Source organism: Tenrec ecaudatus, chromosome 9 (genome assembly GCF_050624435.1).
Source record: "Tenrec ecaudatus isolate mTenEca1 chromosome 9, mTenEca1.hap1, whole genome shotgun sequence".
Lineage (NCBI taxonomy): Eukaryota > Metazoa > Chordata > Mammalia > Afrosoricida > Tenrecidae > Tenrec > Tenrec ecaudatus.
This window is the reverse complement of record NC_134538.1, coordinates 163,480,639-163,502,390: the sequence shown is the minus strand read 5'-3', so window position 1 is coordinate 163,502,390 and position 21,752 is coordinate 163,480,639. Positions and strand designations below refer to the sequence as shown.

The following is a 21,752-nucleotide window of genomic DNA, read 5'->3' as shown; positions in this document are numbered from 1 at the left end:
GGGAAGGAAGGAGGCCGCGGACAAGGGCCTTTGTGGGGATCCAGCGCCCAACTCGCTGTGGAGGCGCCTCTGACGACCCCACAGGGGCTGCTGGTCTGGGGCGAGATGACTGATACCCTGTGCCCAATAACCTAAACGTTCCCAAACTTCCAGTTTTCCAGAAATTGAAAGACCTCAAGAAAAATTGTTTTCAAACATCCAATTCGGGTTGGGGAGGGGGTGGTTGTCTCTTAGCCCTGGCCACACCCAGGCTCCTCACCTGCTCCTCCCCCAGTGCAGACCCTGAGGACCCAGGGGAGCCAAGGCCTGAAGCACAAGAGTTCATTTTGTCCCTCTGCCTTTCCATTTGCCAAAATAGTGAGTTCTAGCAAGTGTGCCGCAAACAGGGTAAGAAGTGGACACTCCAAACGGTGCCCTGCGAGGCTTGGGGGCCGGGTTAGGGAGTGTTACTTCAGGTAGTAAGTCGGTTCCCCATGTGGCACTGTTTACTGTGGAAGTCTTTGAAGTGGCCCAACTTAGACACTATTTGCAGATGTGTACTGTGCCCCTGGCGGCTGAGGGGCTGTAGGCGGTACTGCCAGGTACAGGCCAGCAGGAGAGCAATGCAGGCAGAATAGCTCCCCAGTTTCAGCTCCCAGACTCCCACGACTTCCCATTCTGACTATAAACAAAAACCTTCATGACATGGTGCTGAGGCCTGAGCATACCTGGTGGCACAACAGTCTTGTGACAGGCTCATTTGGGGATCAGAGCTCCAAGACCTGAATGCCCCCAGGTAAGCTGGGGGTCCAGACCCTGCTGAATCAGGGCTCCTGGGACTCTGCTGCAGCAGGTGAGGTGCTCGGAGGCAGAAGGCCACAAAATGTTACCCTTGGGGGTCCAGGTATTGGGGTGCTCTTGTCCTCTGTCACATGGTTCTCACAGGAGACAGAAGCAACCCAGCATTTGTGCTGGCCATACCTCCCATCCAGGGGAGGGATCCTGATGAGGTGGTGGGTGGGCACCAAACTGCAGGGGCAGTAGGAGCCCAACCTGGCCTTTCTACCTGGAGCCACTCCATCTCATAAAACATAGAGCCCCCACCCTGTGAATGTCCAGTGCACTTGTCTATTTGACAGATGGCAGGTGAGTCTGTGGCTAGGGTGAGCAAGGTGGGCTACCCTCCTGTGGCCCGGACTTGGGAGCCCAGCTGGCTGCCCTGCAGCTAAACCCTGTTTCTTTGGTTCCCTCAGAAACATAACCCATCTCCCCAGCCCACTTCCACAAATCAGGCCTTATTTCACTCCTACTAGGTGAATATTCCCCGAACACAGCTGGAACCAGGTCACTCTATGCTTAGGACCCTTCAACCAGCCATCCTCCTTCACCTGACCTCGTCCTCCTTGCTGTCCCTGCTTGTCCCTTTTCAGAACCGCCCTCTGGCATACTAAATGTCCTTCCTGTGCTTAACTTCTCCCACTTTGGCCGGCTCCCTCATTTAGGATGTCCTTGCCCTCGTTAAGGTCATCCAGTTCAGAAGGCCCCTCTCACACATCTCCCCTGAAGTCGTCCTAACAGCCTGCATTGTAAACCACCCTCGGAATTCCTACCACCTTAGCCTTACTAGGCATGGAGCCTTCAAGTGTCAGCTTCTCAGGATGGGTCCTCTCTGTCCACGAATTCCTCCTTGGGGCTTGTGCACAATGGGTCCTGGGCACTGGACAGACCAGGCAGGGAGCACTGCTCCGTCATGGGGAGATGCTGAAGAATGGAACCAACCTGGGCAAAGACCTGGTTTGTCCGCTGATGTGACTCAGGTATATGAGTCTGCAGAAGGCTCTCAATGACCGTGGAAGCCCAAAATACATTTTCTGGGTCCCCACATGGATTAAGCCTCCAGAGAATCCCCTCTGACCATAGTCCAATTATGTTGAATAGCCTTGTTCTCGGAGAGCATTGTAAGGTTGATTATGGCAGATGTAGTTAGATTAAAATGCAGTGTCTCATCATTTGATCTTCCTTTAGTTGTTTAGAGGAAACACAGGTAGATGAAACTTCTGGTGGATCCCCTGACAGAGACCAGGGATGTGAAGGGCCTTGCTTTCATGCAAAGAGCATTGTAAGTGGATTGTTGCAGATGCCGTTAGGTTAAAATATAACACCTTATAATTTGACCTTTTTAGCCCACCCATTTTCCGTGGGGTTTTTCCCCCCGCCCTTTTTCCCTATTAAGGCTTTTCTCTGCTTTGTTATTGGTGTTAGTTTGTTCTTTGAGGCTTTTAATTTTGTTTTTTGAATGTTTTTCTGTATATGAAATCCAGAATAGATAAATCTATATAGACAGTAATTGAATTAATGGTTCCTTGGGAGTATGGTAGAGGAGGTTGGGGTGAATGGGGAACATTTCATAACAAAGAGGACAAGAAAGAGGAAAATGCTCTAAAATTAATTGTGGTGATGACTATACATCTCTTCTTGACTCGACTGAACTATTGAATTGTATCAATGTGGATTATATGCCAACACAACTTTCAAAAATAGAAGACAAAGAATAAAAAAGGGTGGGCACCCAACAAGTGCCAATGTCTTTGTTGAAATTCCGAGTCACTGCGGGGAGATGAGGCACACGAGGCTGGTACACTGGGCCTGGGCCCTGAGCAGCAGGTAGAGGAAGATGTCTGGCTGAGGGCCACAACTGTGGAGAGGGCAGTCAGGTGGCACTGAACGTCTGAGGGCACTGCCCCATCTCTGCTTGAAGACAGTCACTGGCAACAAAAGGCGAGTAGTTACAATGGGGGCGCCTAGGGCTGGCTGGAATGAGTGAGAATGACTGCACTGTGGACCAGGAGGGAGAGCAGGGCAAGGCAAATGGAGTCAGGTGAGCTTGCCATTTAACCCCTCCCTCCCTTCACAGCAGCTTCCCATGCACAGGGCACCCGCAGCCCCCTCTGTGGCAAGGCGCCCAGAGATCCTGCTGAGGGGCAGGCTGGGCTGGAGCCAAGGTGGCCCCACTAGCAGTCTTGGGAGCTCCAGGTGGGGAAAGGACTTGGACCTGAGCTAGATCTTGAGTGCTCTGCATGGCCGTCCCTCCATCAAGCCGAGTGCCTGTGGTCAGGAGTGCAGACTCCAGGTCCAACTCACTGCTCCCTCCAGCACCTCATGTGAACCTAACACCGACCTGCTCCCTGCAGGTGACCCCTCAGGACAGTGGACCTGCCCCTTTACAGTGCCGATTCCCATAGAGCCCCTACCACCCCCAGCACACACACCAGTGTATTCTGATCCCGTGACCTCTAGGGCAGAGCTTCCCCCTGGGTTTCTGGGACCCTGAGAGGTCAGCCCCACATCCCAATGGGCTTGGTGGCTTCAAACCACTGACCTTGCTGTTTGCAGCTCACTCGCAGTGTCACCTCGCATGCAAACACTTCACAGCAGTCCAGCTGTTCCCCCAAAATCCTGTCCTGCCACCAGGGCCGTTCAGTGTGGCTGGTGACTCCGGACCATGCTCCACTGCTTGCTTCCCACGAGGCCGACCAGGGTCATCACCAAGCGAGCCAATCCTTTTCATCCTGCAGCCTGGCCTGCTCTCCCACCACAATCAATATCTCACCTCAGTATTGCCTCCCCACCCCACCCCACCCGAGCAGCTTCTGGCACCTCAGCCTGTGGTTGGTGCATGCCCCCATGTGCTGGAGCTGCCTGCTGGGTGTGTGTAAAGCTGTTCTGTCCCTGTGCTTCTTTGCACCTCACCAGCTTCTCAGGTCCCCGCCAACAAAGCAGGCATGTGCCTGCAGGCTGCTGGGCCCTTCACAAAACATGGCGGGTGGGGTTTTCCATCTTGGAGCAGACTCTCAGCAGCAGGGGCAGGCACACCAGCTGCCTCCTCTCGACCACAGGAAGCGTGCCACGTGCCTCCAAGACTGAGGGCTCCAGGAGTGCCCTGTCCCCACCTGGAAGGGAGGCCCAGGGCCCAGCCCCGCATGCCCACAAGAACACTCAACAACTCACCACTTAAACACAGTGTGAGCTGATGATTTTTAATAACAAACTGGTTCCAAGAAGGGTGCGTGTTCGCCGAGTCCTTTGCAAATGGCAGAGTCGGCCAGAGAGAGGCACCGAGGAGCTGTGTGGCTAGGCCTCCAGCTCAGGCCCACTCTGTGCCCGGCGTGGCCTCAGGAGCCGCTGGGTGGCCTGGGCATGGTTAGGAGTCAGAAAGTCCCTGGAGACCCCACCTGGCTGTCCAGCCATGAGCAGCGGCTATGCGGGGCACCGTCCCTCACCCGCCCCCGCCTCGCCCCACAGGCGGGGGGCGGCCCCCTATGGCAGGCCTTTAGGCCTGCTGGGTTCCATGGCAGGCGCAGCCTGCTTGCGCAGGTGGGTCTTCTGGTGCTGCAGGAGGTGCTGCTTCTGCACGAAGCTCTTGTCACACTCGGGGCAGCTGTAGGGCCGCTCACCCGTGTGGATGCGCTGGTGACGCACCAGGTCCGACGGGTGGCTGAAGCTCTTGCCGCAGTAACCGCAGAGGAGGGCGCTCCGACTCTTCCTCCACGGGATGTGGCCGGGCAGGGCAACCAGGCTGTTGGGCGAGAACCTCTCCCGGGTGGGGTGGGCAGCCCCAGGCCCCTCCTGCCGGTGGCAGCGCTGGTGGGTGGCCAGGCTCACCTTGCAACTGAAGCTCTGCAGGCACAGGCTACACTGGTGCCGCCGGGCCTTTGTGGCCTGCGGCTTGAGTCGAGGCCTGGGCCGCTGGCTCTCCTCGGGCTCCTGAGTGGGGGGAGACGCCCGGACTGGGTGGGTCCGCTGGTGCGAGGCCAGCTGCTTCCTGCTGCGGAAGCTGAGCCCACACTCAGAACACCAGTAGGGACTGGCAGGGTCCTTCTGCAGCTGCACATCCTGATCCAATGGTGCCTGCCGACGGGACGCCGACTTGCGACGACCACCCAGAGTCCTGCCGCTGCTGGCATCTCCCCTGCCCTGGGAGGGGTCCTCTGGGTCCAGGCCCCCAGGGTACGATTCCACAAAGGCAGAGCTGCCTTGGCCATCCCAGAGGGCTGCCTGCCCGGGGCTCAGGGGGGCCTGCTCTTCATCAGCACCTAGGAACTCGCCAGGAAGATCCTCCAAGCCCTGATGCTGGTACTGGACCTCCTGTTTGATCATGATCCCATCTGCTGCCAGGGAGAGACCAGAAGAGACTGTCAAAGTGCACCCCCGTGGCAGCAAAGATGAGCAGATACCTGGGCCCTGCTGGGTTGAGGCCATCCATCTGGCTCAGGCACAGCCGGTGAACACATAGTCCTTGCAGGACACCACACACCCGACAGCACTGACTGCTCCAGAAGAACCACTGCACCAAGGACCATGGTGGAACGCTTGCAAGGAACGGAGCTTTGGTCTCGATGCAGTTTCCCATCTGCCACCCAGGCCACATCACCCTGGGGACCCAACCTGACAGCCCTGCTCCCCAGGCCCCAGGAGGTGGTGAAGCATCCAGAACAAGGAAATGCCAGGGAAGGGGCCCAACAGTGCCTCCAAGCATAGCAGGTGGAGCGTGGAGGGCAGGGGCGAGCCCCACAGTCTGGAGCCACTCACCTGGAAGGGCGCCAACAGGCCCTTCCTCCTCCAAGCCAGCCAGCATCTCTGCACCCAGCTCTGCCTCTCCCTCAGGTGGGCCTAGCACCTCTGGGTGGAAACAGCAGAACTAGGGTCAGTGCCAGAGAGCAAGGATCAAAACACACACACACACACGAGCAGCTGGTGCTTCACCCTTGGTTCCCTGGAGTTTGTCACAATTAGACAAGAATGGTCAGTTCCAATGACCTGGACAGTCAGCACCCTCTGCCTCTGCATTCATGGTTGCCTGCCCACCTGCCCAGCCCCTGACCCTCTGCCAGTACCGCTGTGCGCATGCCCAGCACTCCCCCTACCTACCACACAGGTGCCCAGCTGCATCCAAGCACATGGGCACCTTCACTCCAGAGAGCAGACCCTGAGAAGCCCAGTGCATGTAGCCGCCAGGCACTGGCCTTCGAGTTCTCCTTCCACACACCTCGGTGTTTATTAAAGATGTTGTCTCCAAGTACCACACACTCACAGGGTGACAGTTACTACCTTACTATTCCAGCTAAATGCAGAGAAATGACTGCTTAGCCTGTCTGCCTCATGCCAGGCTCACACACAGTTCCTGGCCAAGAGCAGGTCAGAGGCCTGCGCCCATACATGTGACAGCTTATGCCTGTGAGCCATGCTGAGGGCTCTGCGGTCCAGAGGAGAGCGCCCTGCTGACCTCCTGCTGTGGTAGTCAGTAATGATGCCTGGGGGTGTTCCCCTTAAGCACCCGAATCACTGCTTTGGCCTGGTTCTTTGGAGAAAAACACCCCAGGTTGTTTTTGCTTGTGTCTAAGCAGGGAGGTGACTGACATCTCTCTAAATGGCTGGCTGACTCACATCACACTGCAACAGCTTGGCCAATGCACTCAACAGATTATGACTTGAAAACCTACCCAACAGGAATGAAAGATGTGTGGCCCACCCAGGGGATTGATTGGTTCATGGTCCTGTTGGGAGAGCAGTGCCTTGAATTGATCATGGGTGTGCTGAAGAAAGCAGCCACACCAGAGGTGTTTAGAGGCAACAAGAGTGAAGCGAGGAGAGACCCCGAGATGGAGACCCGGAAGAACTTGGAGTAGAGTGGTCTGAAGCCAGGGCTCCCTGGAGGGAACCTCTTAAGACAGATGTAACAAGGACAAAGTCAAAGTGAGGACCTGGAAGCAGCCCAGTGACAGAGAACTGATGGCAAGAGTCCCAGAAGGGGGCCTAGCTATGCACCGATCCTGACAGCATAGCGGTCACTAGGGCCAATGGGACAGCACCATGAGCGCTGGCCTGGCTGGAAGGTGCCCTGCATTACAGAAGGAAGGACAGTCTCATCACTTCAGAGAGGTCTGCCAGACCCTGTCCATGTGCTTCTGGATCTGGAACCTGGTACTTTCAAGTCGATCCTGATCTCAAGTTGTAGCCTGTCTGTGGATTCTGTGTGGTCATCGCAACAAACTAGTGAACACAACAGAAAAGCAGAGTGTCCTGGAGCGGTAGCGCCTTGTCTGGACTGCACCTGCACCTCCAACTCAGAGAAACCAGCTTTGGGCTGACCCGATTCTTGCCACTCAAGAATCTAGACGCTTCGTTACACTAATACAAGACATAACCACCATGGACACTACCCTGGAGATGCAGGAGATTGCTCTTAGCCGCGCGTGGCAGGCTGCGTGAGGGAGGAAGTCACACTTACTCAAAGAGACCAGAGTCTCGTAGTTGCTCTTCATCACATTTCTGTAAAGCTCCCTCTGCCAGTCCTCCAGGTTCTCCCACTCCTGCTCGGACAGACAGACGCTGTCATCCTCAAACGATCTGGATGCCTGAAACCATAGCCTTTGAGAGAAAGGACAGGAAGAGCGGGTCTCCCTACTGGCCTCCCTTTCACCCCCCCGCGCTGACCTTGGGCACCTCGCCCTTGCTGCCCGGGGGCAGCCGTAGGATCCAGAAGTTCCTGTTACGCAGCAGGTTCTCCATGTTCTCCAGCCGCCGCTGCAGTAGCCCGTACTCCTGCAGCAGCGTGCCCAGCACGGCCCACTTGCCCTCCAGCTGGTTCCCGAGCTCCACGGCTGTCTTCTCACAGTCGGCCAGCTTCCTCTCAGCCGTCCCTGTGCGCCCCTCCAGGCTCTGCAGCCGGGCATCTTGGGATTCCATTTTCTTCTCCACGGCCTGGATGGCAGCCACCAGGGTCCAGAGCGAGATCTCCGTGGTCTGCAGAAAGGAGCCTTTGTCTGCCGCTGGTGGGGGGAGTTCGGAAGAGCTTAAAGGTATGGAGCGACGCTTTCTCTTGTGCTGTGAAGACAGTTAGCATTAGCCTGACAAGGTCATTTCCAAACGCCAAATGACACCGTATGTCAGCAGTGCTCAAAGCTACAAACCCCTAGTTGTGGGTTTTTGGGTCCTTTTTGATAAGGACTACCTTTAAATACCTTCTTTTACTCCATTTTATCATTCTGCTGAAACTAAATGCCTTCTCTGTGCAGGCTCTGGAGAACAGACAGCTGTCAAACAGTGCCATCCAGAGATACTCACAAATCAAACTCATTGTCATCCAGTGGATGCCGACGTGGCCCTACATTAAAGAGCAGAACTACCTCTATGGGTCTCCGAGGCTGTACATCTTCATGAGAGCAGATAGTCTCAGCTTTCTCCCAAGAGCAGATGGTGGTTTTCAACTGCTGACCTTGTGATTAGCAGCCCACCATGCAGCCACACCACAGGGCGCTTAACCCACATAAGAACTAAGTCCATAAGTCTGGGCTCCCACTTAATTCTCTCCCCAATCCAAGAACAGGTAGTTCTTCAAACATGGCCCTACAATAACCCACCCAAGGGGAGGGTATTGTTTATATCTCCACAGGAGAGGGTGAAAGAGACCAGGCTTCAACCCAATGCGCCAAGATGTGAATACAACATACTGGCATGTACCAGGGAACCAAGAGGGAGGTCTGCGGGGATGGCCGAAATCCCAGGTATGTGGACACCACCTCCCCTTCAGAAGAATGTACTTCAGAGGCAGCACTGGGGCTACAGCTTGGGGAAAGGGGCTTGTCTGATTACAGCACACGGGAGAAACGAAAAGTGATGATGGAAAGGGAGGGGAGGGCATCCTGGCCCACCAAGCCCCAAGGACGAAATTCCTGCTCGGAGCAGACAACGCACAGAGAGGACCATAGGGCCAGCCCCACTACGAGACACAACGTCCCACACTAAACCATAGCAATGTGGGGACAACAATGGAAACACAGGGTGGGAAATGTACAGTCTGACTCCCTCGTGCTGGGGCAAAACACTAAGGGCATGCAACAGTAGCAGCAAGGGGAGCAAAGTGAAATCCCTGGGAGAATACCAAAAATGGACTTCAGAGGCAGAGTGTGTCACCCCATCAGACTCAATTGGAAAACACTTGTAAAGGCCAACAAACAGACCTTCAACTATTTATAGGCTTTTCCATTTTTGTCAGTGGCTTTCTGTTTCTGTTGATGTTTTGTTGGTCTTGACTTCCTTTGTTGTTTAATTTGGCTTTGCCTGGTTTTTGCACTTATTAATGTATCTGCAAGTTTATTAAATAAGATAGCCGAGATAAATGATTTGGAGATGAAAAGAACGGATAATGGTTCCGGGGAGATACGGGAGAAGGGGAGATGGGAGAAAGGAAAGGAAAAGGGGGTAGGGGAGTGGAACCAACCCAGGGACAGGGGAACAACAAGTGAGCTAAAATCAATGGGAGAGAAGGGTGTAGGATGCCTAGCGAGGCTTAATCAAGAGCAATGTAGCAGCGAGGAATTACTAAACCCGAATGAAGGCCAAACGTGATGGTGGGGCAAGAGGAAAGTAAAAAGAAATAGAAGAAATAACCAAGAGACAAAGGACATTTATAGAGGCCTAAATACAGGCATGTAAAAATGTATACATATATATAAAATGAGGGGAACAGAACTACATACTCATATCTATATATTAAGAATTAAGGTTGCAGATGGACATTGGGTCTTGACTCAAATACTCCCTTAACACAAGAACACTTATTCTAAAAATTCAGCATTCTGTGATGCTCGCCTTCCCGACACAATCGCTGAAGATAAAATGGGTACATCAGCAAATGTGAAGAAAGCTGACAGTGCCCGGCTATCAAAAGAGATAGCATCTGAGGTCTTAAAGGCTTGAAGATAAACAAGCGGCCATCTAGCTGAGAAGCAACAAAGTCCACATGGAAGAAGCACACCAGCCTGTGTGATCATGAGGTATGTGTGATCATGAGGTATCGATGGGATCAGGATCAGGCATCTAAGACCCAGAACAAAATCATACCCAAGTGAATGGGCGTGGTGGTGGCATGGATGGACACCCAATGCCCATCTGTAGACAATTGGACATCCCCTCACAGAGGAGTCACAGGGAAGAGATGAACCAGTCAGGGTGTATGTAGTATAACACCAATGAAAACACACAACTTTCCTCTAGTTCTTTGGTGCTTCCTTCACCCCACTATCATGACCTCAATTCTACCTTACAAATTGGATTAGACCCAAGCATGCACACCGCTACAGGTAAGAGCCCACAACACAGGGAATCTAGGATAGATAAACTGCTCAGGGCTAACAATGAGAGTAGAGACACCAGGAGGATTAGAGGAGGGTGAGAGGACAAAGGGGGAATCGATCGCAAGGACCAACTTATAACCCCCACCCAGAGGGACGAACAACGGATAAGTGGATGAGGGGTGGCAGAGGGCTATGTAAGATATGGCAATAATAATCTATAACTTATCAAGGGTTTGGGAGGAAGGGTGGGTAAGGGAGGGAAGGGGAAGAAATGGGGAGCTGATATCATGGGCTCAAATGGGAAGAGAATGCTTTGAAAATGATGATGGCAACATATGTGCAGATTTGCTTGACACACTGGATGAATGTATGGATTGTGGTAAGAGATGTAAGAGCCCCCAATAAAAGTATTTAATTAAAAAAAAAAGTACTTGGCTCTGCTCCATACTCACCTACATGAAGAGATCACTGAAGATAAGGGTGCAACAGCAATGCATGGTGAATAAAGCAGATGGTGCACGGCTATCAAGTGGAATAGTGTCTGGAGTCTTAAAACCTTGTATTCAAACAAGCAGCCATTGAGTGAGGTGTCAACTAAGTCCATCACAAAATCCAAATATGATGAAGAGGAACATTTCAGAGCTTAAATTATGAACACCCAAGAGGGCAGTGAAAGCCAAAAACCCATCTGCAGATTAAGCCTCTAACATATCTCCTCTGGCCACAGGCAAGGGACTCAAACAACTTTACAATCAGACAGATTGTTGTAAACTTAGTTAAGGTGGATCAAACTACAGTGTAATATAGTTGTATCAATTGACCGTCCTCTTGACCCAATCTGAATTTACTATAGGCTTAAATATTTCTCACTTGCTCCACAATAAAAATTTCTTCTCTGGCTTTTTAATATTACTGGTGGTCTTTTCTCTTTATTTTTTATCTTCATATTATTATTTTTTCTTCTTTCTGTCTTTTGATGTTTCTGTGAGGTTTCTCAGTTTATGAAGCTCAGAACAAGTGGGCGTAGTTGTACAGATAGAGACAATAACTGATGCAATGGTTTGCCAGAAATGGGGTGTGGTGAGGATGAAGAGGATCAGGGAGTAAATAATGAAGGTGGATGGGATAAGGAGCACTAGAACTAACTGGGATGATGTACATACAACTCTTTTTAAAAGCTACTTAACCATGGGAGTGTATGCTATGTGAATTTTACATCAATGGAGCTATTTTTAAAAATATCTCATTCATAAAAAATACTTTAGTCCATAAACCTATGTTCTTCACCTTTAGAATTCTGACAAAAATGATGTATATAATGTTCTATTATGCTTTTCACAGCATCATTTTATGAATACTTTGCCAGTAATGTTTGCTATTAGGACTATTTCTAATTTTGTACTGTGATAATGTAACCTGCGTCCACAGTCATACCAGACTTGAAAACTGATGTCCCCCTGCTGTAAGCCTTTCTTTCCATGGCACCCCACAGTGAAGACAACATGCCCTGGCAGGGCCCCAGGGCCACACAATTGGTGGTGGATGGCTGAAAACCATGGTCATCAGAGCTGCTGCAGCTCCTCCTCCCACCATGGAAGTTAGATGAGGCCGTCTGATGCTGCCTCGGCACATTCATACAGTCTGCGTTGTGAGTGGGATTTGTTGCAATGACTCCAGACACACAGAAGCATGGACTTCACAAAAGAATGAAGGGGCATGGGCAGGGAAGATGATGCACCTGTGAGGAAGGTGAGATGGTATGCTGCAGCTGCAGGGAGAACAGCCACATCTGGGGTGGCTTCAAGCAAACAAGACAAGTGACTGACAGACTGACTTTCTCTTCCAGGATCCACCTAGCCAGAGGCCTGAGGCCACATGGAGTAAAGTTGTGGAGAAATGACATTAGAATGTTTTAAAAGGGTTATTAAAATGTACGGTGAATATTAAATGGTTCTCCTGGTGATAAACAACTGAATGTATTATTATAAAAAACCCAGAAGTATGCTGGAAATGAACACTGGTAATTAAAGATAGCAAAAAACATACCTCTGCCTTCAGCCAATACATTAATGGCTAAATGGGGAAAGGGAAACACAGGTTGCAGGTGTGAATGAAACAGTTCTATGTATCTTCCCCAGAATCTTTCCAGTTAGGAAATTCTAATTTGAAAGAACCTACTCAAAACTGCTGAGAAAACAAGAGATTTGCATTTGATGGAAGGACTTGCATGATTTTGTTTGTTTTGTTTTAATTTCAAGCCAGTGGTTGACCTCTGAGTGCACTGAGACAGGAAAAGTCAGTGGCCTCAAAAGAACTTCCATCTAGGACTGGAAGTTAAAGACGGCCACCAAGTAGAAAGCCTGGTAAGCTAACTTATGGTGACCACTTGGGTCCATTTGATGTGTTCAAGTGGGAGAGATGGCTATATTGTTTGCCACTGATACCCACTGGGCTAGTCCACTGAGGCTACAGATGAAAAGGACTGGCTCGTCTGAAAGGCAGGGGTAACACCTAGTTGACAATAACCCTACCAAAGAAAAGAAACAAGTTTGGTACCTGCTGTAGATTGCTGACATCTGATGGCCGGCTCTGGACTGGACTTTGCTTATCTTTGCAGATGCTCAGAGTTCTAACTAGAAGAAAAGATTATGCTCTTCTCAAGAGCCCTTCTTTGACAGAGATGGACAATTTAGACACTGGCTACCTAAAATGGCATGAGATACAGTCAAGAAGTGTCTGGCTTACACACTGCATGGTGTGTTTACACTCAAAATGAGAGCGGTCAAGGGAGGATCTGCACTGAGTACTCTGCTCTCTTCCTGTGGAAGAGAAGGTGGGAGAAGGTGTTGATAGGACTGTATGATTCCACTGTAAGGGTGATTGTGAACAGAGCTAACAAAGACAGTACTTTGTGATTAGTAAAACTCAGTCATTGTAAAAGCTGCAACTGTGAAAGTAGAGAGTATAGAGTCCGAACAAGATCCTTCAAAGGTTTTGCTATGCTGATGCCTAGGGAAGCTCAAAGAAAGAGAAAATCTTCTCTCAGGTAAAGTTTACTACCTTTCTACTGAAGTTCCTTATCTGTAATCCTTACCCTCATCTGAAGCTGAGATGATGTTTGGAGAACCTGATCCGATCAGATGGATTCCTGCAGCAGACCTGAACGGCTGGTACCTGAGCAACCTCACCCCTAGAACTTTGTCCTACTGAAGGACTAGTTGTTCATGATTGTTTTACTGGTTAAGTGATAGGGAGGGAAATTTTATATTCTAGGTATAAAACAGAAATACAGGTATAATACATTCTCAGAAACTCACAAGGCAATTCCAACCTGTCCTATAGGGCCACTATGAATTGGCTTCGACTCTATGACAGGGAGAAAAAAAGCAGGGGCGGCTTGCAATGAGTGGATCACATCACCATTGTAGAGTAACTTGCACAAAATGATTTGGTAGGTCTATGAAAATGAGGTGATTATGGACCACCAAAGGAACTGAATGGCTTGCTAATAATGTAAATAAGGTGAAGGGCAGCATTGAAGCAACGTGGCAATAAAAATAGGGTGTCTGGAATTCTAATTAGGGACTGGCCACTTTTGTCAAGTACTAGGCTTAGACTGAGACATCCTGGAGGCAGGCAGAGAAGACCTGATCACTACCAAGATGAGACAGGAACAGAACGTGTCCTTTGGTCCCTGTCGTGAGAATTCCTTGGACCCAGGAGACAGAGCAAACTAACACTGGAGACAGTGGGAGATGTACAGAAGCAGCAGCAGAAAAATGGTGGCAGTAAAACCAAAAGACTGAGGCAAGACAGTGCAGTAGACTTCCTGGGCCAAAGAACAAGGCAGTTACAGTGGGTATGTTGATCCAGGAAGGGAGGTGAGCATCTCCAGGGAGAAGACTGTTCACTGGCAGAATAGGGTGCCCCCCGGCACTAATTGGCAGAGCTAAAAGAGCTTTTCAACATTTGTCCAAGCAGGGCAGAAGCTGAACCAAAGGCCAAGAGAAAAAAGAGAGGCTTGCCTGTGGACACAAAGGAGACTTTGTCCTGACCAAAGAAGTGTAACCTGTGACATTCCCAATCCTGAATTGTAAGCTGTTAATTACTAGTAAGCCACATGAGTATAGGTATGATCTGTGAACTCTATGTGACCACTGCAACACATTATCAAGCCCAGCAGAGAAGTAGAGTGTGCCACTAAGTCAATACGACAGTACAGCAACTCTGTGGGGGCAGATCAGAACTCTCCTACACAGCAGCTGATGGGTTCAAACCACTTAACAGGCAAGCACCTAACAAATGTGTCACCAGACTGCTGGAAAGGGGACCATGGATGAATCCCTAAAGCATGACACCAAATCACCCACCGCCATCAAGCCGATTCCAACCCACAGCGATGCTACATAGGTATTCTGAGACTGCAAACAGGGGACAGTAGCCACATCTTTCTCGTCCAGCAGAGTGGCTGGTGCATTTGAATTACAGACCTCGGTGCTGGCAGCCCAATGCCTGCCCTAACCCACAGTGCCACCAGCATTATGCCACGTGAAGAAACAGGCGCAAAAAGCTACTTACTGTTCCATTTACATAATATTTTGGAGAAGGCAAAACTCTGAGGTCGGTTGTTGCATGAGGAGACAGATTACAAGAGGACACTAGGATCATAGAAATATTCTACCTCTTGGCAATGTTGGCAGCGGCACCTCTGTCAAAACTCACTGAACTATTTTGTGAAGAGCAAATTTTCCTCTGTGTACATTGTATCTTAACACATCTGATTTAGGCTGAATGTCTAATCTTCAATAGAGGAATAGTTTAAATATTAGCTATCATGAAATATGCCTATGTGCAAAAACTAATGGAAAGTATTTGTAAACAAGATACGAAATAGCAAAATAACCCCCAAATAAACCAGGTTCTGAATAACGAATAACATATGGAAGTAAAAATGCTGATGGTGAATAAATAAATGAGGAGACAACCACAGTAGCAGTCACGAGTGCTAGTGCAACCACGCCCCACACGAGTTCAGAAATGCCACTCAGTCTGCCGCCGCTCTACTCATCATGGAAAGCCCACTCACTTCTGAGCTCATAGTCTTTCGGAAACCACCTTTACTCCATCTGTATCTTGTAATTTATTCATTTATTCTTATAAACCACACAGCTATGTTTCCTCCATTCTGATAATTTTTGCCTTTCAACTTGAATATATAGACATTTAATTTATTGTAATTAATCTATATTGATATGTTTTGCTATGTATCCTATCCTTTTAATCTTTTGTATGACTTTTTTTTCTTACTCTAGTTTCTTCCCATCTGATTTGAAGTTTTGTTTTGTTTTTAATTTGGAAGTTATTATACAGCTGAATTCTCAATTTTCAGCAATTATTCTAGAAATTATAGCACACTTATTAACTCTAATGTTCCTATTTTTTCTCAAACATGAGGACCTTAGAAACACTTTCTGATCATCTCCTCCTGACATTTATATCAGTGGTATCACATATTTCAATTATGCCTTGCCTTTCATCCCATATTACTATTTCATTCAGTCCGTGTGTGTTGAAATTTACCCATTATCATGTATCATCTTATTTTCTTACATTTTCAGGCCTTTCATTTGAGACGGTGTTCCTTTTACCTTAAGTAGTTTCTTTAAAAGATTCTCTAGAGAGTATGTTAGTAGCAAACTGTGTTCATTCATCTAAAATGTCTTCATCTTACCTTGTAGGAAAGCACTGCATTTGTCTTTATAAAGGTTTATACTACAGTGTAGGATTCCATCGACCATTTCTGGAGCAACCATTTCAGTGGCGTTGGTTACATCGTTAAAGCATGAACATGCTCATGTTTTCCCCATGGTTTTCCATTTTCATTAACCTTGTCTCCTTGCCCCTTACATGCTCACCTTTGTTTCAATTAATTGTTGACCATTTGATCTCATATGGATGATTTTTTTTAAAGCAGCTTGGTGCTTACAGGTAGTGTTTTTTTGTTTTTTTTTTGGTTTCTTTTCAATGTGCTACTTAGCTGCAAGGTGACCAGAAGGGTTGGTCATTATCAACCAGGTCAGTAAGTAGGTCTGGGGTTAGGAATCTGAGGTTCTAGGCCATACTTTTCTCTCATTCAATGTGTCTATTGTGGGCTAGATTATAAATGGTGACTAGTGGAAGCCCTGGACAAGATGGACTGGCATCGTGGACTCAAGCTTAACACCTGTGAGATGGTGCAGGACTGAGCAGTGGTTCCTTCTGTTGTACTTAGGGCCACTACGGATTTGGAACCAACTGAAGAGCACCTAACAGTGGTAGCCAGGCACTACCTAGCTCTTCTGGTCTCAGGATAGATACAGTGGCTTGTGTAGATGATTGATTTGTCCTGGAAACTCCTTTTTGGGGTTTCTTTCCCTATTGCGCTGGACAAGTAGAGACTAAGAATTGTATCTTAGATAGCTGTTCACAAAACTTAAGATCTCAGATGAGACTCCTCACCATACTACAATATGTAACTTTATGAACTATATTATGTCTAATGACTGCAATGTCCCACAAGATGATGGCCCTGATCCTTTAAATCCAGAAATTAAATTCCACAAGGCATTTAGTTATACCTAAAAAGTATACCACACCAGTCTGTGTGATCATGAGGTGGTCCATGGGATCAGGTATCAGGCTTCAAAGACCCAGAACAAAAAAATCATACCAATGAGGGGAGAGGGGCACAGAATGGAGATCCAAAGCCCCTCTGTAGACAGTTGGACATCCCCTTACAGAAGAGTCACAGAGAAGAGTCAGTCAAGGTGCAGTATAGCACCCATGAAACATACAACTTTCCTCTAGTTCTAATTCTTCCTTGTCTGCCCCCGACTCTCATGACCCCAATTCTACCTTACAAATCTGGCTAGACCAGAGCATGTACACCGGTACACATAAGAGCTGGAAACACAGGGAATCCAGGACAGATAAACTCCTCAGAACCAATAATGAGAGTACCAATACCAGGAGGGTAAAGCAGGAGGGTAAAGGGAAGGTGGGGCGGGGGAAATGGGGGAACTGATCACAATGATGTACATATAAACCCCTCCCAGGGGGACGGACAACAGAATAGTGGGTGAAGGGAGACATGGGTCAGTGTAAGACAATGAAAAAATAATTTATAAATTATCAAGGGTTCATGAGGAAAGGTGGGGGAGGGAAAAAAAGGAGGAGCTGATACCAAGGGCTCAAGTAGAAAGAAAATATTTTTTAAATGATGGCAACATTATGTAAAAATGTGCTTAACACAATGGTTGTTATGTATGGATTTTTATAAGAGCTGTATGAGCCCCCAATAAAATGATTTAAAAAATAAAAAGCATACCAGTCGTTTTAAAAAGCATTTTGATGTGGATAAAATCTGGGATTACAAAAATTACCCTTCAGTTTACTGCTGATACTATTGCTGTCTTGTCTTCCACCATGACTGATAGTCTGCCCCTTAGTTGTACATGTTGTGGTTCATGTGAAGGTTATAGTGTTGATCTAGTTGCTTTTGAATGATTTCTGCATTCCATTTTGTACATTCAATATTATGCATCTAAGTGATTTATTTTTATATAATCTGACTGCGATCCACTAGCCTTCATTCTTCGTACTGATATTTTGACTTTATAGTTTCTCAAATATGGCTCCCAGTGCATTCTGCACGTGTTCATGTGTGTACACACAAGTATGTGAATTCTGATTAAAGTGTTAAGACTTTCTCATTCTACCTTCTCTCTCTTTCCATGTTTTCCATCTTTTTTCCTTTTCACTCTGTGCTGGGCAATTTCTTCCACTCCCACCATCAAGCTATCTCTACAGCATTCTACTGTGTTAAACAGAGCTTTCTATTGGTTAATTAATGATGCTTTTCAACCTAAGAAGTTCTAGATTGTTGTTCTAATATGTAACTATGTTAAATTGCATAGTCTCTTGGTCTTTATTCATATTTCCTATGCTTTCTTTTAACCTTTAAATGTACTAAACATACTTATTTCAGAGTCTGACTGGTAATTCTAATACTTGGCATTTTTGAGGGTGTAAGTTTATCAACCATTCTTTTCCTTGCTTCTTTAGTAACTTTTAATTGTGGACTCAATGTGCATCAGAACGTTCCAAGAATTATTTGAATGTTGTTAAATGTTGATTCCTCTGGAAAAACTCCATGTTCCTTTCTACTAGACTGTTGGGAATACCTTCAATTCTTGGCTTGAGGTTTCTTGACTTAAGGTTACAAAACTGTATGCGTCACCATGAATTATCAAATGGCCTTGAGTTGTCAAAGGGGGGCCCACCATCTGCCCTGTGTCTCTCAACCCCAGTCTGGCACTACTCTCTCAGCAGTCACCTCAGTCGAGCTTTTCATTTCACCCGGACATAGAAGGCTTTCCCCTAAAGTCTCAATTTGATGGTGTTGAGGTAGGGCCTCTACATCTTTGAATCTGAGTTTTGGCTACTATGTTCCAGGTTCCTTGAGGGCATAAACCAGGGGGCCAGTTCACTGTCCCTCAGACCCGTTGGAGAGCTGGACTATAGTTTAAAAAAAAAAAAACTATGAACAAATTCCTATGCACACTGAACATATCTATTTTGAAAGAAAAAAAAACAAATGAGGCAAAAACACCTGGCGGGCTGGATAAATGTCCTCAGCGGGCTGTAGTTTGAAGACACCTGGTAAGCAATGCTCCACCAAATGCCCTCAAATCTGGCTGCAGAAAGCTGCTTCTCTCTTAAGTGTTCCCTCTTCATTTTTGGATTCCAAGTATTTTTTTACTCATGTACATTCTTAAGTACTTTATTTATTTGTGTTAGAACCAGCATTTTTAGTTGGGCTAAGGCACCCAGTTGTCCACACTATCAAACGATAGCTAAAGAATCTTCAACTTACAAGAGGGACAATAAAGTAGTGAAAGCAAGGTTTGGGATGTGGGGTGGGTCTTTATGGCTTCCCCTCGACAAAGGCAGTGTAAGATATGTTACATGTTGGTGACTGTAATAATCAGTCATGAGCAATCTATGTACGCTGTAACTTGTCTTCCTATCCTCTCTTTAGCACTAATTTGTGAGTAAAAGCCAGGTCTATGAACCAGGTGAGCTTAACGGGTTCACATGAGGTCAATGCTGCAAACACTCTCGTCCTGTCTTCCTAACTCAACCTCCCTAAAATCACGGTGTTCTATAAACGCTGATCCTTGCCCTCCTACTTCTCACCCATTTCCTACAAGAATCAAAAACTGCACTCTCTTCTAGTCAAATGACACGCCAAGATTACCTCGGCTCTGAATTCTCACAAAGTTCTGACATGAGTTTTAAAGTGTTCCTGAAAGGAAAAAGTGTTGCATTTAAAACCCACTAAATTGTATCTGCCTTTCCCAGAGAAAAATCACGGTGTCTAAGTAAGTTAACGGTTACTTAGGAAGGATATGAGTACGTCGAGGCTAGAAGCGCCTCAGAGATCATCTAGAGACTAGCTGAACTCGGTCAGTTGGGGCCGAGGGGGGGGGGGGACGGCAAAAGCCACCGGACCTGGGCGTGGCCAGCTGAGAGTCGTAAACCCGGCAGCTTTACAAACAACCGGCGAGTTCACGCAAAGGGACACCTGTGGCTCTGCCCAAGTGCCGACACAAGTTGGCCGTCGAGAGAAGCGGACGTCCGTCTGCGGTCCCCCGGCTCTCCAACCGGAGCAACGACGGGCTAGGGGCCGAGCGACCTCGGAGACGCTCCTCCGCAGCACGCGGATGAAGCAGGAGGTCGTCGGATGGCGGGAGCCTGAGACCAGGACCCCAGAGTGCGGGGCGCGGAGCCGGACCCCGGGCCGGGCGCGCCCTCGGCCGGCCCGAAGGTGCCTCTTACCCGCGCCGGCGCCGCCTCCGCCATGGTGACTCCCGGGACCCCGCTGGAAGCCGCCGCCGCCGCCGCCGCCTCCGCTGTGTTGACGCAGGTGCATGCTGGGAGACGCGCGGGACGTGCTGGGAACGGGCGGGGGCTCGGGCCAAGATGGGCTCCGGCCGCCCGGCTCCGCCGCGCGCGCCCCCTGTGGCCGGAGGGTGCACTGCACTCAGGGACTCCCTAGGCTGAGGATGAGGAGAGGGACCACAGGTCTTTGATGGCTACGCGTCCAAGTGTCCGCAAGGTGCGCCAAGGGACTGAAAGTTGTACAAACTCTGTTCTAGGGAAGAACATACAATCTAGTTGCGGAAAAGAGATGTGTTCTCAAATGGCAAGTAGTCAGATTTTTCCAAAAGTGCACGTTTTCTGACTTTTTCAAGAAATGAGAAACCACTTTCCCATAGGAGCATTGTGGATCTGGCGGAGGCGTGACTGTGAAAATGGCGCTGATGGCGATTAGTTTTGGGTTTTAAGTCATATTTTATTGGCGTTTTGGTGAAAGTGTATAGAACTAATTGGGTTCCCGTCAATTCGAAGCTTGCTTAGTGATCTCACACATCTGGTGTCCTTCCCCACCCCCACCCCCAGGGCCACCCAGGGCCCATGCCATACCTGGCACACCTTTTGTAGACCTTTGGGGCCAGGGGCCCAGGCTAACGCACTGTAGCCTGCTGCTGAAGGTATTCCTGTGCCCTGGTTGCAGACAATTAACCCAGTCCAGGTGTTCTAAACAGTTGGGTAACTGTTTAGAAAATGTGGCTGCATAAGCACACATGTCTGCTGGAAAGCAGTTTCTCCATGAAAATGGGCGGTGGGCTTCCACTCAGTAGCCAGCAGGATAAGGAAGCATAGTTGCCCATGAATGGTTGCTTCTAGACATGTGAGGCTCAGTTCAAATTTTACCTCCCCAGAGCCAACTTTCCTGTCCACCCCTTGAGTGGACAGAGCATGGCCCTGCCAACATTCTGAATTGTGACTGACGCAAATGCTGTGCTTATGGTGTCATGGTGTGGCAGCCCTAACGATGGCATCCCTCAGCTCCGATCTCTTGGACCCTTACAGTGCCTATCCTGTCTAGACGGGGTAAATGCCAAGCTGATTTATGTCACAAAATGGGCCCAGACACAGCGTTTCCCAAGCGTGTCCAGTCTGCTATGCTGGTGGGGCCCCCTAGGGAGACCGAGTGTACACTCACTCAGCCATTTGGTTTCAAGAGGACGGTTTGTTCTCAAGATTTCCCCTCTTGTACCTCAGCCTCCCAGAGAACTAGGACTTGGACCAGTCCTTCTTTGCTGGACAAAAGCAGGAACTTGCTGTGGGATGGCTTCGTCTCCACCATTCCTCACCTTTTCTGTACACATACAGATGCCCAACAGTCAAGGATGGGGCTGAAGCCCTGTGGTCCCATGGGGCTGCCAGAAGGGTTACACTCAAGTTCCCCTCTTCCTTTAAACACCAGTCTCACAGAACCCACCTCACTTCTAGGAATCAGGCCACAGTGTGGGTGCAGTGAACGTGGACCATGAGAAGCAACCAGCTGGGAAGCTGAACATCATAGTTCTGGGAGAATTTAGTGGCTGCTTTTCAGCAGAGTCTGGTAGGAAAGGCTTTGATTTACTATGTGAATTTTTACCACCTGCATGTATGAAACTTCTGGATAAGCTGTATTTCCAGAAGGAAAATGAGATTCCTGGTTCTACCTTAGTAGTTGGTCTTCAGGGT

General features: G+C 48.6%; 1 protein-coding gene across 3 annotated transcripts; it reads right to left on the bottom strand.

Moving 5' to 3' along the window:
* Positions 1-3,995: 3,995 nt before the first annotated feature.
* ZNF212 (zinc finger protein 212) lies at positions 3,996-20,095 on the bottom strand. Of its 3 annotated transcripts, none has more exons than XM_075558781.1 (5): positions 19,995-20,095; positions 7,474-7,863; positions 7,268-7,394; positions 5,569-5,658; positions 3,996-5,147 (listed from the first exon to the last, which is right to left on the bottom strand). In XM_075558781.1, exons 1-5 carry the CDS (start codon positions 20,016-20,018, stop codon positions 4,297-4,299), a joined length of 1,482 nt encoding a protein of 493 aa, XP_075414896.1. In that variant the 5' UTR covers positions 20,019-20,095; the 3' UTR covers positions 3,996-4,296. The 3 variants fall into 3 exon arrangements, with proteins under 3 accessions (XP_075414896.1, XP_075414897.1, XP_075414898.1); XM_075558782.1 differs by having other exon boundaries at positions 3,996-5,144; XM_075558783.1 differs by having other exon boundaries at positions 7,268-7,349.
* Between the last annotated feature and the right edge of the window lie 1,657 nt (positions 20,096-21,752).

Excerpts from the sequence above, each read along its gene's own strand:
- ZNF212 (XM_075558781.1), bottom strand. The coding sequence starts at position 20,018 with ATGGCGGAGGCGGCGCCGGCGCGG. Across the intron at positions 7,864-19,994 it reads CGGAGGCGGCGCCGGCGCGG|CACAAGAGAAAGCGTCGCTC; the intron begins GTAAGAGGCACC and ends CTGTCTTCACAG. Across the intron at positions 7,395-7,473 it reads GCAAGGGCGAGGTGCCCAAG|GCATCCAGATCGTTTGAGGA; the intron begins GTCAGCGCGGGG and ends CTATGGTTTCAG.